The sequence below is a fragment of the Chelon labrosus genome (assembly GCF_963514085.1).
Source record: "Chelon labrosus genome assembly, chromosome: 11".
Taxonomy (NCBI): Eukaryota; Metazoa; Chordata; class Actinopteri; order Mugiliformes; family Mugilidae; genus Chelon; species Chelon labrosus.
Genome location: NC_140344.1, coordinates 1,139,854 through 1,159,017, shown reverse-complemented (window position 1 = coordinate 1,159,017; position 19,164 = coordinate 1,139,854). Strand labels below are relative to the sequence as shown.

General features: G+C 40.5%; 1 protein-coding gene across 3 annotated transcripts; it reads left to right on the top strand.

Moving 5' to 3' along the window:
- The first annotated feature begins 16 nt into the window (after positions 1-16).
- On the top strand, positions 17-18,303 carry cfdp1 (craniofacial development protein 1). Of its 3 annotated transcripts, none has more exons than XM_084554955.1 (8): positions 17-955; positions 1,425-1,495; positions 3,157-3,283; positions 5,819-6,032; positions 6,183-6,292; positions 9,453-9,593; positions 12,949-13,107; positions 16,117-18,303. In XM_084554955.1, the coding sequence occupies exons 1-8, from the start codon at positions 900-902 to the stop codon at positions 16,205-16,207; spliced, it is 969 nt and encodes a 322-aa protein (XP_084411081.1). In that variant the 5' UTR covers positions 17-899; the 3' UTR covers positions 16,208-18,303. The 3 variants fall into 3 exon arrangements, with proteins under 3 accessions (XP_084411081.1, XP_084411083.1, XP_084411082.1); XM_084554957.1 differs by lacking the exon at positions 17-955 and adding an exon at positions 1,131-1,308; XM_084554956.1 differs by lacking the exon at positions 17-955 and adding an exon at positions 1,143-1,206.
- The last annotated feature ends 861 nt before the right edge of the window (positions 18,304-19,164 follow it).

Sequence of the window (19,164 nt, the reverse complement as noted above, 5' to 3'; positions counted from 1 at the left end):
GACAATCAAAACACACCTCCAGGCCTAGAAGAAGTTGAACTAGAAGGATAGTGAAATGGAAGGAGAGGTCGGTAAGCCAGATGGACTGGGTGGACAGATAGGGGTGCACAAGAAAATGGTCTGGGGACATGGCCAGCTGGCGGGGCTATTCAAGAGGAGAACATGGAAGCAGGTTAAGCAGGATGGATGTACGGAGAGGCTGCTAAAAGGAATACAACATCAGCTAGGTCAGCCTCAGAAACAGAGGGGGTGCAGACTATACACTGTATACTGTAAACATAGTCTTTATGTTTAATATCACATTGCCACCTGTCAAGTTCTGTCTCAGTGAACAGTATGCACAGTCTAAAAGACTGGACAGGACCAAATACGGCATGGAAGCTGACTCCATAGGTGGGCAGAGAAAATGGAAGAGAAATGTGTACCTTCATCCTTCTGTGTGCCTTCAGCTGTGACCGCCAGAACTACTAGAGTGTGTAGTTCTCTTTATAGCATCACATGAATGCTATGTTTGCATTGCATTCATGTGATGCTATAAAGACAGCAGTGAGAGATACTGCGAGAGCAGTGGCTGACATAAAGGTTAAGTAAAGAGATTATATGACACCCTTGTGATGCTTTCATCTTGAAATTGTATATCAGGATATGTTGGTTTTTTTTTACAGTGGCACTGTGGAATGGTGTACTATCAGTCTGAAGAGGAATAGGTCTGTGGAAACATGGGTTTCTTTTTAACTGAATACTTTTTGATAAATATTATTGACTCATTTGACCTAGATTTATACTGGTTAATGTTGTGGCTTTTATGTTGAAGGACTGTTCTTGCACGCCTTTACCGTAATGCTTGGAATACACATTGTAGCCGTCCCTTGGAATCACTGAACGGCGGAGAGTCACGTATGCAAAGTGTTACAGGAGTAGAACGTGTCCGACCTGTCATCAAATCTCAAATCAGGTCTTTTTTATGGCTATTCACATTGACCATCTAGTCAAAAAATGGGGATGCAGCCGCGGCAGTGTTTTTTTCAGAGCTGACTTTTCAGAGAAAACCCAGAGTTCAAGCACCGTGTGAAATTTATCAGGGCTCGGCGTTCCATGCTAAATTATCAGATTGAGCCTTTAACCTTGCCGTAGTTAAATCCGGAAGTCAAACTGTACTACCATTGGCGGATTTATTCCTCATTTCTAGAAGGCTGCAGTAATAGGGTTAGTTTACTTTAGTTACTAACTGCATTTGTATCTGCTATATCATTGAAACAGCAACATTTTAACGCTGTATTGTTGGAAAGGAGGTATCTGCTTGTGGGGGTGCGTTTGTATATTCGTGATAGCAATAAATAAGCTATCAATAATAAGTGATAGCAATAAATAAGCTAATAGAAAACAACTAGCTGTTTTTCATTTAGCTACATTTTTCCTTGCAGCATCATGAACTATTCTGACTTCGACTCTGATGGATATTCATCGAATGAAGATGCAGACTACGTCCCATCAGGTGAGGACCGTAAACATCCTTAGTAGTATTATATTCGACTACACGCAACATCGCAGTTTGAGCATTGTGTGGTAGCTTGAGCTGCCTTCAGATAGGGTCGACTTTACCGTGTTCATGAGAGACCACAGGCATTGCGCAAAACGGCCAGTTTCGGATATAACTGATATTTCGTACTTGCCCTACTCGGATGTAATAACTCTCGTGAACAGGAGGACGCAGTATGGTTATTATGTAACTGGAACAACAGAGTACTTAATAACCAAACAAAATCAGGTGAACAAAATGTGATAAAGTAACATGTACGCTACATTTGTTGTGCTCTTACACTGCAATGAAGCAAAGAAATACAATTGAAACATTTGTATACTTGACCTAACAACCCAACCTTATTCTGATAGACTTCCACTATTCTTATTAAAAAAAAAAAAAAAAAAAGTCATATATAGAATACGACTGGACAGTTGTTATTGCATTATAAGAAATGAATAAGAAATAAAAAGACTGACCTGAAACTAGCATTCATGCCCTGATGTAAATGGTTAACCACTATAGATATCACTCAGCAGCTAATTTCAGAAGGACTTGCCAAAATGAGGATGTTCTTGGTGGTTTCTGACTGCTGAGTGCAGTTAGATAACGAGATGTGTTGGTTTCTGAATCGAGAGCCTCTGGAAAAGGCAGAGGAAATTTTAGGCTCTCTTGGTAAATTGGCCACAGATTTACCAAAGTTGAAGATTATGCAAAATAATTGTGCCCTTAAAATTTTGCGACAGGGCGGCACAGTGGTGAGGTGGTTAGCACTGATGCCTCACAGCGACAAGGTCCCGGGTTCGAATCCATCCATTTCTGTGTGGAGTTTGCATGTTCTCCCTGTGTCTGCGTGGGTTCTCTCTGGGTACTCCAGCTTCCTCCCATTGTCCAAAGACATGCTGGTTAGGTTAATTGGTGATTCTAAATTGGCCGTAGATGTGCATGTGAGTGTGAATGGTTGTCTGTCTCTCTGTGTTAGCCCTGCGATAGACTGGAGACCTGTCCAGGGTGTACCCTGCCTCTCGCCCGATGACAGCTGGGATAGGCTCCAGCAGACCCCGCGACCCTTAATGGGAATAAGCAGTTACAGAAAATGAATGAATGAAATTTTGTGACACAAACAACAGTGGTATTTCATTTCACTTTAGAGTTGTGATGTTTCTACACAAGTCACTTCCCCATTCATCCTTGCTAAAACTGGCAGAGGTAGAACACATCCAGGCGTTTGGGCTGTACTTGACAAGATGCATACTTTGAGGTGAAACAGTACTTGGGCTACAACTAAGGATTCTTCACATGTACACCCCCTATTGTGGGACAACCTCATAAGTGAAATATTTTTAGTAAGTCCAAAAGTTGTTGGCCATTTTCATAAAGTGCAGAGATGAATGATAACTTATTATATTGTAATGTGGCCATATAGTCATAAATGCTTTTGCATTTACCTTAAGTTACCCAGTCATTCAAGAGCTAATACGATATTAGATAATAATCCCTTTGATATGATTAAGATTATATGAATTGCAGATATTAAATAATACCATATGTCTGTTGAAGACAGGAAAGCCATGATCTATGTTTGCACATTGATTGTTCTCCTTCACAATGCTTTCTGTATTCTTTCTCCTCAGGTGATAACCTCAGTGAAGATGATATTAATGAGTGTGAAAAGGAAGACCCTCTTCATGAGGATGACAGTGTGCCACATCCCGACAATGTTAGCAAGAAGAAAAGGAAAGGGAAGGACACCAAAATGAGGTGAGAGGGCTTGACAGAATCTTTGAGTGAGAACTGAGAGGACTGAGAATGTTTTCACTAGATTTCACCATAATTTTCCCTTTTATTGCTTTTTATTGCCCTCATTTTCTATAAGAATTTACAAAAAAAATAATGGTGTTAGATGTTATTTTGTAGGAGGAAATACACTAATTTACAGGGTGTGCTAGCAGGATTGCTACAAACATAGCAATCTTGTTATGTCAGACACAACAAACAAGACCCTAAAATAGAAAGCTTTACCAAGTAATCTAAAAAGTAAACCTTCTCCCAAGTCGTAGTGCTTTTATGGACCGTGGCCACCACCATGCCTTTTGGCGGAAGTGGTGCGTTTGTGGTGATGTGCCTAAAATAGCGCCTAGTGATAGACAAAAAGCACCATTATGGTCTCATCATACCAAAGGTCCTTCGTCCAAAAGCTTATGGGAGACTGAAGGAGACTGAAGATCTCCCACATGCCTTTGGACGAACTCTATTTGAGATCTGTCATGAGTTTTGCCACTTTCCCATAATGCTTTGACCGGTGAAGAAAGTGTGCCACAGGTGTTATATGCAGTCTCTCCCATCTCCACAGCTGTTGAATCTTTTAACTCCGTCTGGGTAGTCATGAGTGCCTTGGCGGCTTCCCTCACAAGTCTCCTTCTTTACATAGTCACTTTGTTTGTGATGATGGTGTGCCATGTTCTTTCCACGTCTTAATGATGGATTTTACTGAACTCCAGGATATGTTAAATGACTTAGAAACTGCTTTCTATCCCCTAACTTATATTTTTCAATAGCTTTTTCTCAGGGTAGCTTAGAGTGTTCATTTGTCTTTGCTGTGTGATTGTAGCCAGGCATACAGATTAACACATCGCACTCAGGTGATCTCCATTTCACTTTATTATAAATCCTCTAGCAGTCTTCTGGATTGGTCAGTTTTTTAGTAAATTCTTGTCTTAAGTTGGATTCACCACGATTCCATTTATAAAAGCAACAAAAGGGGAAAACATCCAAGTGGGTAAATACTTTTTATAGCCATTGTACTATTTCCAATTAAATGTTTAAATTATTTGCAAATCATTGCATTCTGAAGAAAACATGTCACCTGTTGAAACTGAAACTGGGAAATGTTATTGATATTGATAAATAAGCTAATTGTAAGGCTGCAATGACACATCAGTGAAGCCATTGCTTACATATGTGCTTTGTTCTACTTGAAACACATCGATGCATTGCAGTGTTTACGTTCATCGTTGTAAGCAGATTTACATTAACGTTATGTTGTAAGTGGATGTTTGCAAGCTTTTGCAGATGAATAAAAGTTGTGTTTCCGGTTATATCACCACAAGCTGTTGACGTTAAATTATTTACAATCAACATTAGAAAGTCAAATAGATTTCTCTGATATTAATTGTCTCATAACAATTTAACTTTAAATGAATGAATGAAAAAGCCATGTCAAACCATAACCCTTTATGGGGTGAGGAACCATATTTGGTAACTTCGGCACACGTTTTAAATTGCGTCCCTGCGCCTGTCAGTGAGGTTTAGAATATGGTTTTCACCCAGCCAATTAGCAAAAATCAAGGCAACATTCTCAGTTCAAATCAGGGTCAAACGTGGTCTGCAAGGTCCACCTCTGCATGAATGCTGAAAATAACTGCTTTATTAAGTACCACAAAGAAGTGGCCTAATGTTGGCTAATGTGATTATGTGTTTGTTTACAAGTGCCTGAATCAGCACACATGTTCTAATGATCTAAATACATGTTTACATTTGTTTACCACTTATGGGCAAGGAACCATACATGATAACTTTATGGAACTTCATTTTATACTTGAAAATGAAAAATGTCAAAAAAGTAAAAAAGTCTTCCTATGCCCTACTATAACGATCTAGGGTTGAAATTCTAAATTTCCAAGTATTTGAACATCCCCACAATTTATGTGATAGACTGGCGACCTGCGATGACAGCTGGGATAGGCTCCAGCAGACCCCACGACCCTAAACAGGAACAAGCGGTTACAGAAGATGAATGAATGAATGAATGAATGAATGAATAAAAGGAAAGGAAAGTGACAGGACAGAAGATTTTAAGGGGAACCACCGTTTCTTACAACCTGGACCTTATTTCTGGCATAGAATACGATTGTATACTCACCCATATAACTTTGGGGTCATTTTTAGTCCTTTGGAAGATATTTAGATCCAGCGGAGCGCCGCGTATATCCATATAGTGGGAATGATCGGGGCATTGAAGCGCAGCCTCTAAATAACACATTGTCTGCCGCGGAACGCGTTAATTTCATCAATATTTTGTTATGATACACTAGTGCTATTCCCCGTTGAGTCCGGAGTAGTCCACAGTGGATAAATCTAACACTGGCTCTAAAATAATACTTTTTTTCAAACGGCATTCAGTTGGTTTCGTTCTGCAACCTCACCACAGGATGCCACTAAATCCTATATACTGGTGCTTTAGTAAGAACAGATATGCTAATGACGCTGACCTTTATTCACTGGTAAAACCTACAGAAAGAGGAAGATAAAAGTGCTCAAAGTAGACAAGGATGATGATGGAACTGAAGAACCAGAGCTGCTGCGGGAAGAAGTGGAGAAAAACACTGAGGATGAGGATGATCATGAAGAAAGACAAAAAAAGAAATCAGATGACCTGTGGGCAAGTTTCTTGTCTGATGCTGGATCCAAACCCAAAGACTCCTCATCTGCCTCACTGTCCGTACAGAATGTAAGTATGTTTTGCATTTGAATCTTAAATATCTAAATAATGTGCTATCTTCGGAACCCACAATTACACTGGGTAAAATATGTTGAGTGAATTAACAATGTATTGCATTTCTTCAGTGCCTTAGACTGATGCTTGTGTTTTTATCCTCAGGCGAATTCTTCTGTGTTGAAGGTTGCTCCTTTGAATACAGCGACAAAAGCACCAGGACCTTCTAAAGTCACCATCACTAAGGTTTTTGACTTCGCTGGAGAAGAAGTTAGGTATGACTCTCTGACTCCTCCTTTCATTTTGACATAGTTAAGAAGATTGATGAATGGATAATGCTACACACACACACACGGTACAAATTGTTGTTGTCTAATATGTCAGTGCATGTAGCATATTAGCATGATATAGAAGCTGCAGTATATACAACATTTCCAAACTGACTGTCCTTTATTGAGACAATGAGAAATATATTTTAAATCAGCCATGACAGTATGTGTAAAGCTGCAAACTAGACCATCACAAGTGATCCCACACCATGAATACCATGCTTTAATTGTCAGTGTGAAACAGGTAATATGGCCTAAATTGAATTTACAGTCTCACTTTACAATCATGTCTCTTAAAAAACCCAAGTGATTATCATAGCTTGTGATACTTCTTTTTTCAGACATGACTCAACATAGTTATTATTATGTACCATATGAAAACTGTACATCACAGTCACACCCCGTGTGCTCTTTATAATTATGGCTCCATATAATTAGCATACATAACTTTCAGTGGTTGTGGTGTCTATGCAGTGCTGATCTCATATACCCTCCTTGTGTTTGTGTTGTAAGAAAGCCATTTTATAGTTTGCTTTTTAGCTCACAGATTTAGATGTAAATGGTCCAGCAACTGTGTAGATTAGACATGTGTGGATGGATTTTATTCTTTTGATAGCTCAAGTTAGATTTGGTGACCAGTAGCTTCATCACATAGAAAGAGATAAAAGATATTTAAGCTACACACACACACACACACACACACACACACACACACACACACACACACACACAATATTTTAATTAATATTCAGTAGTGGTGGAAAAGATTGGGCTCATATAACCGGCCATCAAAGACGACTCAAGAATCATGAATCTAGAGTCTATTTAACCGGCTCAGTTGAGTTCTACCACGTTTGATTGATATATAATCAATAAACGGCACCATTCAAACATCTTCATCTCGCTCGGGCAGAGAAACAAAACGTACCACCTGACTTGACCACTAGCAAGCTAAGGCACTCAGACACTCACTCACTTAAGCACAATATGCAGAGAAATGAAACTTAACTGACTCATAACCGCTGCTCATGGATCCCTGCTTAACCGAGAGTCAGCAGCCACTCACTCGGCCGGCAGATAAACGAAACTTAACTGACTCTTACACTACTAATCAAGAGAGACAAGAGCCAATTAATATGCTCACTCGCCACCAAATTTGCAGACAACATCGGTCTGACTCTTGTCTGACTTAAAATAACCAAAATATTGCCAAACTGGTGACGTGACCTTTCCCTTTTTATCTACAATTTTCTCTCGCACTGTCGCACTCATATTCTCCTTTCACTCCACGCTATTCGTTTTTTTGTTGTTGTTGCTGATGCCACCAACCTGGCTTAGCTGGGCCGTGATAGGTCGAGAGGCTAAAGACCTTCCTCTGCCTACATCCCCAGAATGACTTGCAGTATAAAATGCTGTGTAACAAATATACAGTAGTATCAGCAATGACCACAGTCCAGTTGGTTCCTCACAGGGAGCCGTTGTAGTGTCTTATGGCCTGAGGGACCAACTACCTCCTCAACCTGTCTGTGTAGCAGGACAGCTACAGCAGCCTGTCACTGAATGAGCTTCTCTGCCTGACTATGGTGTCGTGTAGAGGGTGGTGGACATTGTTCATAATGGTCCATATTTTGTTCAGGGTTCTTGCATCTGCAACGGATGTCAGAGACTCCAGCTCTGCCTCTACTACAGAGCTCGCTTTCTGATCAGTTTGTCCAGAAGAAGAGGGCACTGGCAATAGTCTGGTAGAAAATGTCCATCAGCTTTCCGGCAGATGTTAAACGCCACCAAAAGCAAAGGTCACGCACGCGAATATTTCGTTGGACCGCCTTTAGCTTTGATTACAGCACGCATTCGCTGTGGCTTTGTTTCAGTAAGCTTCTGCAATGTCACAAGATTTATTTCCAAGATTACAAGATTTATTTCCGTGGTTCCATCTGGGGTTGCTGTAGTTGCTCAGGTCTAGGTTCAGCAACATTATGTGCCTGAAGAATGAGGTCAGTTGACTACGTCAATAAACTGAATGACCAGGTTATTCCATCAATGTTTTTTTTTTCTTCCCTGATGGCACGGGCATATTCCAAGATGACAATACCAGGATTCATGGGGCTCAAATTGTGAAAGAGTGGTTCAGGGAGCATGAGACATCATTTTCACACATGGATTGGCCACCACAGAGTCCAGACCTTAACCCCATTGAGAATCTTTAGGATGTGCTGGAGAAGGCTTTCTGCAGTGGTCAGACAGACTCTCCCATCATCAATACAAGATCTTGGGGAAAAATTAATGTAACACTAGAGGGGAAAAAATCTTGTGACATTGCAGTTCACAACTTCAAAACAATGCCACAGTGAATGCATACTCTAATCAAAGCTAAAGGCAGTCCAACAAAATATTAGAGTGTGTGACCTTTCTTTTTTGGTGGCAACATTTTTTTTGGACAGGCCTGAACCTCTGGAAATCCACTACCATCTCCTTGGTTTTAGCTATATTGGTCAGAAAGTGGTTCACTACGCACCATGAGACAAAGTAGTTCACCAGATTCTTGTACTCCTGCCCTTGTCCATCCCTGATACACCCCACAATTGCAGTGTCATCTGAGAACTTCTGCATATGACATGACTCTTTGTTGTACTTGAAGTCAGAGGTGTACAGGGTCCATGGCACAGTCCACTCCAGTGCTCCAGGGCTGTTGATGATAGTTCTGGACGTGTCATTTCCCAACCTGACATACGTTGGTTTTCAGTAATAAACATTTAAATGCACAATTTCTACAGTTTGCAGTCCTTAATAAATGGAACGTTTCATTTTCTTGTGATTTCTAATGTTAGCAGTAAATATTTTCTGTTGCAGTTTTGAACAGATTCAAGTTTGCATAATGTTAGCACTGTGCTGATAGAAATCTGTTAAAATTGTTGGCTTCTTTTTTCCCCAAGAGGTATTTGGCAGTTCTTAGTACATACACATTTAGCTAAAAGTGTCACCACTGTATACTAGATTTTTCAAACTGCTGTAGAGACAAAGACCTTATATATGAAGCAAGTTTGTTCAAGTAGTGTCTATTTTTGCATGCAATGTTTAGCAGTGTGTGTCTGTTTCCCTCTGTCAGGGTGAATAAGGAGGTAGCAGCAGACTCCAAAGAAGCTAGGAGTTACCTGAAGAGCAAGAACACCAAACAGGAAAATGAAGATGATGAGAGAAATTCCTCCTTCAGCCAAACGCCAAAAAGCAAATCTCTTGCTGGTCCCAGGTATACACATCGTAATACATAATGTTCACTGCAACATCTACATTACAAGGATGTTATTATGGCTAGCTATGGACTCGACACATTTTCTTGGGAACAGGTGTTTTAAAATCTTGCAGCAGAGAAACTCCAGGTTTTTTCGTGCCAGCACAGTTTCAACATATTTTACATAGTGATAATTATTCAGTTGTCTCTTGTTAAAGCTAGCAAGGCGTAGCAGTCTCTTTCATGTTGGACAATTCAAAGCCAACCATACTGATATTTCTGACCACTTTTCCATCTGTCAATGAGTTTTCTTGCATGTCCCCACACCTCCCATGCAATCTTGGACGTTGACACCAAGACAGAGATATACAACTGAGATACAGTTGTAGATACTGATCTTCTTCATAGGAGGCAGTTCCGCGTTCACAAACAACATGGTTAGCGGTTTGATCCCTGGGAAGGTGCCACACGCTGAAGTGTCCTTGAGTAAGACACTGAACCAACAGTTGCTCTCAGTGCTTGGCACTGGTGTGTGAATCTGTGTGTGCTTGTGTGAGCGAATGTGTAGATGTGTCATTTTGACTGTATAGAGCTTTGAGTACCAATAGGTGTAAAGGTAAAGTGCTTTATTTGTCATTATACAACATATACTATACATCATATAACGAAATTGCATGGTTGGATAGAGGGTTAGTCCTGAGTCACTGTGACCGCGCGCACCGCCACTGTGGACCAACCTGACCCGGTGCCCAGCACCCATGTTTTTGATGATGGGAGGAAACTGGAGTGCTCGGAGAAAACCCACGCAAACATGGAGAGAACATGCAAACTCCTCACAGAAAGGCCCTGAGAATCGAAACCTCTCCGTCCCGGGGCGCTATATAAAAACAAGACCATTTACCATATTACCATAGGCACCCACCACTGTTTTTGAAGGCCTTAGAGAGCTCTAAAGATCTCTATCTTACCAATTTTGGTCTTGGTATATTACCGAAATATGGCAGTGGTTTGAATTTCAATTTCCATAGCCTCTCCAGCAGAAGAAGTTTGATGTTTGATGAACAAACAAGCGACAGGGCCTTGATTTTAGGGCAAAGTGCAAAACTAACCCAAAGGTGACTAGTTTCCAGTGTCCTCATCATAATTGCAGACGACATGATATCTTCCCCCCCTTCCCCCCCTTCCCCCCTCTTCCCCCCCTTCCCCCCTCTTCTTGTGAGTATCTCTGGCCTGGAGTGGTGTGTTTCCTGTGGAGCTCCATACTACATCTGTTGTCGTGGTCTCATCAGCCTGCCCAGTCTTCATGGAATCCTGCAGTTTTCCACTCCTACCTGAATGAACAATTCTCCAACCTGCCTATGATTCCTCTTACATTTTCAAACTGTCATGTAACATCATCAGTTTGTATCATAAGATTCCACATGTACACTTTAGTCAGATATGTGTATCTATGACAGATGTATGTTTATCTTGCTGTTCTCTTCTCTTCTCTCTTTGCTGTTCTCTTCTCTCTTTCTTCTGTCTGTACCCGGCTGGCCTTAGGCAGATGGGTCCCTCCATATGAGCTGGGTTCTGCTCGAGGTTTCTTCCTGTTAAAAGGGAGTTTTTCCTTGCCACCGTTGCCTTCAGGCTTGCTCTGGGGGTTTCAGGCCGGGTTTTTGTAAAGCGTCTTGAGACGATTTGTATTGTTATTGACGCTATATAAATAAAATTGAATTGAATTGAATTGAATCTGTAGGCCGGATCACTGGTGCTGGTCGGATACACAAGTATTTTCAGCCAAATAAGAGGTCAAAAGGAATCCTCGTTCCCTGGTTCTGTTTGGTCTCATCCAATGGGGAATGCGAATTTACTCTTCATCATCTATTCTGAGCATAGCATAATGGGATGTTTTGGATCCCCATTGTTTGGTTTTGGCATCTTTTCATCAGGCTGTGAGTGTTCTAGCAGGCTATGGTTTTACTGTTGCATGCAGGCCTGCATTTGCCTCCTGCATGAAGCATATGTGGGCCAACATTCCTTCTGTTAAGGGACCAAAGGTAACTAGACAATCAAAAAAAGATTCCATGCCCAAAGGAGTCCAACCTATTCAGACCTTCTCATCTGATGAAAGAGCATAGAGAGACTGATCCTGTATCCCCTGCAGTTTGTATACAAACCGGGCATTGGGGTGGATGATACTGTCAGCTACATAGATACTTCTTGACCTCTTTCTCTCTGAGGAGCCCAGAGGCACTGCTCATGTTTTGCTCAAAAATTTGACAGACAGAATTGTTTGTCTTTCAAAATGTTAGGAAGCTCTGGGTAGCTTATCGTGATATCACAGAACATTTGGGCTTGTAGTCATTTTAATTAGATTCCCTTTCTCATTGTGTTCCTGACTTTTATTCACAACTTCGATTCGATCAAGACCAAGATGTTTAGTGAGTGATGAAAAGAGTTTTGACTGGATACTACAAGTATGACAGAATAAAAGACACTAGCTTAATCTTTAAATTGTCTCTCTTCAAAGCCGTATTAACAACAACTAAGCAAGTCTGGTAATTTAGCCTTCATTTGAGCGCTGTATAATGCATGTTGGGTCTTCCTTAGCACCAGTTGGTAACATTGTCACATGTCAACAGGAAATCCATACACAACTACAACAAAATGCCAAAGGTGAGCTACCTATTTTCAACTGCATGTTTAAAGCTTAAAATTCTCAGGTCACCCATTACGTTTCAGTTCTCACCTGAAGAGCCAGTCTCTCTTCACTGGTGAGCAAGTGACATCATGTCCACTCAGTCACCTGCGGGACCTCTGTCACAGGCAATGTGCCTCCACTGTACATTAGAATAGTCCATGTTTTGATTATGTGGTGTATAGGTGATATTTTGGGCAGCACAGTAGTGGCGAGGTGGTTAGCACTGAGGCACTGATGCCTCACGGCAAGAAGGTCCCAGGACCTTTCTGTGTGGAGTTTGCATGTTCTCCCTATGTCTGCGTGGGTTCTCTCCGAGTACTCCGGCTTCCTCCCACCGTCCAAAGACATGCTCATTAGGTTCATTGGTGATTCTAAGTTGGCCGTAGGTGTGCATGTGAGTGTGAATGGTTGTCTGTCTCTCTGTGTTAGCCCTGTGACAGACTGGCGACCTGTCCAGGGTCCACCTCTCGCCCGATGGCAGCTGGGATTGGCTCCAGCACCCCCGGCGACCCTTCACAGGAACAAGCGGTTACAGAAGATGAATGAATGAATGAATGAATGATATTTTTGACCCAACAACAAGGTTGTGGCTTGACAAAATTGGCAGTACCCTTTTATCATGCCTTTGTAGCAGAAATGTGCTTTGGTTGTTGTAGTGTGCAGTTAGTCACTTCCCTCTTGTTGTTTCAGTGCTACGCGTCCAACAGGAATGTCTAGCATCCTGAATCGTATTGGGGGAAAGAAACAGAAGATGAACACACTGGAAAAGTCAAAGATGGACTGGGACGCTTATAAATCAGAGGAAGGCATCACAGAGGATCTGGCCATTCACAACAGAGGCAAAGAAGGGTAGGAGATGTGTTATTCTCAGCAATGATTATTAATAATTGCTAATAACCAAATCCGCTACCAATAAATCCCAACAATGTAAACATGCCACTCCAGTGGATCTGCATGCCTTGAAATTTTTTTTAAAGGTTGGTTAAGCTGCTTCTAAATGCTGGAATGTTCAAAATGTCCATATATTTTTTGTCCAACATCTCTCATTGCCAAATGGCTATTAACAGCCAGCTAATCTGTGAATGCCACCACCAACCTGCAGCTAATGTTCATGTAGTAACCCCAGAGTCTACAGTTTTTTGATTGTATGAATAGAGGCATAATACAATATTTTGCTGTGAAGTAGTATCATGTGCGCCTGTGTTGGCGCTGTTTTACAAACAGTATCAGTACATTAGCATGTGACTGGATCCCTAGATTACATTCTACTTGAGTTGTCAGCACACACACAAACACAAAAAATGTTGTGTAAAAATATTCAAATATTCAAAATATATTGTATGTTCAGTGAGCAGGCATAATGGAAAACACAGGGCCTGTTCAGATCTGATCTGGGATGTCAGATCTGAACAGATCCCAATTGGGATATCTGATTGCAATCTGATATCTTTAGGCACATGTGTCCAGAACTGGCACATCTCCAAATGCATCTCCAGATCCGATCTCAGTTTTGCACTCTGAAAATTAACCCAAATAGACCCAGACATCATCTGGGGCGCAGTAGAATATTTTAACAGTGTCTGTCTCTAAGGGATCTCTAACACTGCTCCAGAACTGAGAACAATGCTGTTTTATGTGTGTGTGTCATGACTCGGGCACACACGTTAAGTTATTATTGATCTCCTCCCTGATGTTGGTTAGATCTGCACAAAAATCAGACTCCAACCCTGGAAGTTTCCATACACACCGTCTTCTCTGGTAATAAAGGTGTATAAAGACATCGGTAAATGAGAAAATATGTAACTTAACCACACATGGCTTCTCATACATCAACATGACCACGTCAGTAATTAACACAGAATCACATTCATGTACTCATATTAAATGTTTCATTTGTAAATTCGAATATTCGGCCACCGATACAACACGGCTGAAACAGGATGTTGTGATGATGCAAGCAACAACCTCAGCCAGCACGGGCATGTCTGCCGTGTGGACGTTTCAATATATAAAGTGTTAAGTAAATATTATATAAAGACCCACTGATAGCGATTTGCAAAACGTGTGATGCTGAAATTTCAAGAGGCGTGCATCTGCAAAGAATTTCTCCATGTCGGGTTTAATTTATCGCCTGAAATCCAAACATCCAAGCAAGGAAGTTTCCCAGTGATGGTGCATTACGTCAATCGCGATTGACCGGTAGATCGCAAAGGCAGTGCGGATAGATCACATGCCATTAATAACAATAACAACAAATATGCTCAGTGTAACCGCACAGTGGATCGATGCTGATTTCCAGATGCAGCTTCTGCTCCATTATTATTTAATGTACACATGAGTGGAGTCAAGTTAAACGTTTTATTTTATATTATATTGTGCATTGTTGGAATGCGCTAAATAAATATTTTCATAATTTTGTAATTGATTTACTTTTTGAAACATTACTATTAATTTATGCAATTGCAATGCCTTGATTTTAGTGAGGGTAGTAAACAGTCATAGCCAGGGGCGGAGTGGGGCACTAAAATCCACCGGGAAAATTCTGACCGCGTCAGTGATTCTGATAAGCTCAGGCCAGTCGCGTTCGCCTCGCGGCCGCTCAATTTGTGATCCGCTGCGTAAATCCTTCGGCCGGCCGACCGGGAAAAGTCCCGGTCGTCCCGATTGCCACTCTGCCCCTGGTCATAGCCATAAATGCAATGGTAGGGCCTACTAATAATTGTCATAATAATTTCTTTCGGTGTTTCGGGTTTTTGGCCTCGGTCTCTTCATTTTCGGGTTTTTGTTTCGGTCAAGAATTTTCATTTCGGTGCATCCATAATTTATTTATTTATTCTTTAGTTAACAAGGACAGAATCTTTTAAAAGGCTCTCATTACTAATGAACAGACATCACTTACGGTGCTTTTTGCCTTTCAGCCGATCATTTATAATATTGATTATATGTTTTTCTTTTAACCAATGAATGAGACAAAACTCTGCTTACGCAGGAGCACCCCTGTTGAGTATAGGCGGTCTTTAATGTGAATCAGGACACATCGTGTTCACACTACCAAAGGACCCAGACCACCTCTGAATGTGGGTCAGAGATCAGATCTCTCAAATATGATCCCAGTGCATCTTCAGGGTGTTCACACCTGTCTTTTATGTGATCGGACAGATCGGACCTTAATGCAAGGTCGAAACAGGCCCACAGAGATTTTGTGCAATGGTAAAATTCCACCAAAATTCCACTCCTATTACGAATATTGCAGTATTCCAGATTTGGTGGAGGTGTTGCAAATGTTGCATTTTTATTGAGATTTACCAATATTCTAGGGAACTTAGGACATGTAGACAGTTCATTTGGAATGTTTCTTTCTGAGGGTTTTTTACCACATGATTGTTTGTGGTAAGCTTATTCATTGTACACAAACCAACTAGCAAACAATTTGCTAGGCTCATGTAGAGATGCATGTCCAAAAGAAACAAATGACTTTGGATATGCTTAAATATTGCAAACACATACCTTTTCCAAAAGGTGGTTGAAGGAATGAAAGAGACGAGCTGTGTTCGCACATGGAATGGATAAATCCTGGTGCATGCAAATGGGAACATTAGTTGAATATTAATTTTCATTAGCCTGTTAAAGAGCTTAGTAGAAATATTGCTTTAAAATGTCTCACACACAGGCTGTGATACCATCAAATAACTTTCAAACTCCATGCTGAAGAAGAGAAACATGTTGTTTATGCTTGGAAAAATGTGTGCTTGTGATAATGACATGGCTCATTGTGTTTTAAGTGTATATTTGTTCTCGTGATGATTAAAACGTACTGTAGATTTAATGTTCTCTTTTTGTTTTGTTGTTTGTGTGTAGGTATGTGGAGCGGAAGAACTTCTTGGAGCGCGTTGACCACCGTCAGTTTGAGTTAGAAAAGGCAGTGCGACTAAGCAATATGAAACAATGACCCATACTGACAACAAATACACACATTCTCACAGAGTAGAACAGATGTTTCAACTGTATGTACCTTTCTTTCTTTCTATTGCTATTATTAGCTGCGATTTCCACAGTAAAGTGAGCTCAAACTGTGTTGGGTGTTTTTTTGTTTGTTTTTTGTTTTGTTGTTGTTGTTGTTGTTCCTGTCCTTGTGAGAACCAATTAGAGTTTAGACCTCCACATTTTTTTGGGAAGTAAAGAACTGGGACCACCAAGAATGACCAGTTGTTTCTGCTTCTCATTCTACCACTTTGTTTTGCCATTTTCTGGTTTTCTTTTGCACCTTCACCTTTCAGAATGCAGGCAACTGTTGGTAAACCATCTGCCTATGTTTTAAATTGAATGTTTAACAGACTGGAAGTATGATTAAACTGGTTCAAGAACGGTGCATGTAACGTGTATGGTTAAAAAAAAAAATGTCAGGAGGACCATTGGCCCTTAGGCATCTTCACATTATCAGAGCGGGTCCTCCAAAAATGTTTGGACATTCCTGGTCTAAGTTTAGCTGAAAGTTCAGATGGCGACAACTGTCATGTCTTACTTTATTCACTCCTTTTAATGTGTGGCTGGTTATATCAGCTGCATCTGATTCAAATTAGTCATAGCAGCATCTTAACCAATATATACAGTTCATTCAATGCATAAGCAGGCACTTAACAGGACACACAGAAGCATGGATTAATTTAATTTGTTCAAAATTCATTGTCTGGGCAAAACTGAGGTGATTGGGTTTCTGAGAATTCAATTCAACCAAGACATGTTATCTTAATGCAGGTTCTGCATTTTGAGAATGTTGAGTGTATTAATTGAATAAAAACATGATTTTAGTGAGGCAAAAGTCAAAACTTCACAGCAGTAAGAGACCTTACAAGAATTTGTATTTCAACTGAGGTGCTCCCAAACAATCCTCCTGTCTGACATGGAGCCAGCTTTTAAAAATATGCTGTATACTCATTTTATTAAAATATACACTGACCAGGCATAACATTATGACTACCTTCCTAATATTGTGTTGCTCTCCCTTGAGCCTCCCAAACAGTTGTGACTCATCAGAGAATGGACATGGGCCTTCTGAGGGTGTCCTGTGGTGTCTTGATCAGTTTGGGATCTAGTGGATTTGGAATCCAGGTCAACACCTTGTGCTGTTTTTCATGTTTTCTGAGTTGTTCCTAAACTGTTTTTGTGTGTGTGTCTGTGTCAGGCTGCATCCTGCTGGGGATGGCTGCTGCCATCAAGGAGTGTCATTGCTATGGGTTGGGGGTGCCTGGTCTGGTCTAGGTGGGTGCTACATGTCTAAGTAACATCCACACGAATGCCAGGTCCAAAAGTTTCCCAGCAGAACATTGTATTGTCACAAGATGGTCAATGTTATTTACGTCTCCTGCCAGGGGTTTTAGTATTACCTGTTATCTATTCGTGGACGTGCAGCAGTTTGTTGTTCTCTGGCCAGCTGTTCCTCTCTCTTTCTCTGCATCCTCCTTTCAACAAGCTCCTCATCCGTATACTCTTGCTCAAAACGGTAAGGACGCCCATCATAAACAAAGTCGTCATCCACCACCTCAGAAACAGAAAAATATTCAGCCATGTTGCAAAAAACTAGCAGTACCAAATTACAGGTAAACAAGCTGCGTGCGGCGCTCAGAGATGACATCATCCAGGTCAGAGGTTAGTAGGTCAATCTACAGACCCCAGATTATGATAACAGCTAACTCCGGACTCAACGGGGAATAGCACGAGTGTATCATAACAAAATATTGGTGAAATGAATGAGTTTTGCAGCAGATAATGCGTTGTTTAGAGGGTTTCTGTGCCCCAGTCACTCCCACTATATGAATATACGCGATGTAAATATCGTCCAAATTACTCCAAATGACACCAAAGTTATATGGATGAGTAAACGATTGTATTTTATGCCAGAAATAAGGTCCAGGTTGTAAAAAAACAGTAGTTCCCCTTTAAGAACATACAATTGAAGAACAAGAAGAATATTGACCAATAAGCCAATGTGTTTTAATTGCAAGAATTGAAAAGGACATGGCTAAGAAAACTGTTCATTAAGAGAGTTTATTGCCTTGTGTAGAAATGGATAATTTACCACTGTAATGAAATTCTTCTGTTACTTCCACATTTTAACCAATGGTTCTTTTCTCTGGTGGGTCTCTCTCTCTCTCTCTCTCTCACACACACACACACACACACACATATACACCAATTCGTCCTCTCACTTTAAGATAAGATGCCAGTCATAAATCAGGTACATGCTGTATCACTGCAGTGTTTTGACATCCAGTTGGAACATCTCAATTTGTTTGAGTTGACTGTTCAAATGTTGTGCAATCCAGTTAAGTTTTCATCAGCTGTTTTTACAAGATTTGGTGGAAATCCTGGTTTTATACCAAACAGACTCACTGAGTTATAAACTTTCTTAATTCATATTTTTTGGGTCTACTCTTTCAGTAAAAATATTGTACTAACTTGTTTTTGTATTCAGCGGACCGGAAAAGTTTGAGAAAAAATACACAAAAAAATTACAACCCTATTGTACTAAATATGATTGACATCTGGTTCGATACTTGTAAATATTTGAACATCAATCCGTCTTGGTCACATTTTAGTCCTATTTGGGGTAATGCCTTTTTCAAACCAGGGAGTAGTGATCCAGGATTTCGAACATGGGCTGAAAAGGGATTAAGGAAAGTGCAAGATATGTACAGAAAAGATAACGTATTTATGTCCTTTCAGAAATATCAACCAAATATAACATCCCAAAAACGCATTTCTTTAAGTACCTTCAAATTAGGAATTTTATATCGTCATCTCAACATTATTCATTGGACATACCTATTATTTCCTCATTAGAGACAGCAATTACAGGACATTGTTATGGTAAAGGTTTAATTTCATCGCTGTATGATTTGCTCATAT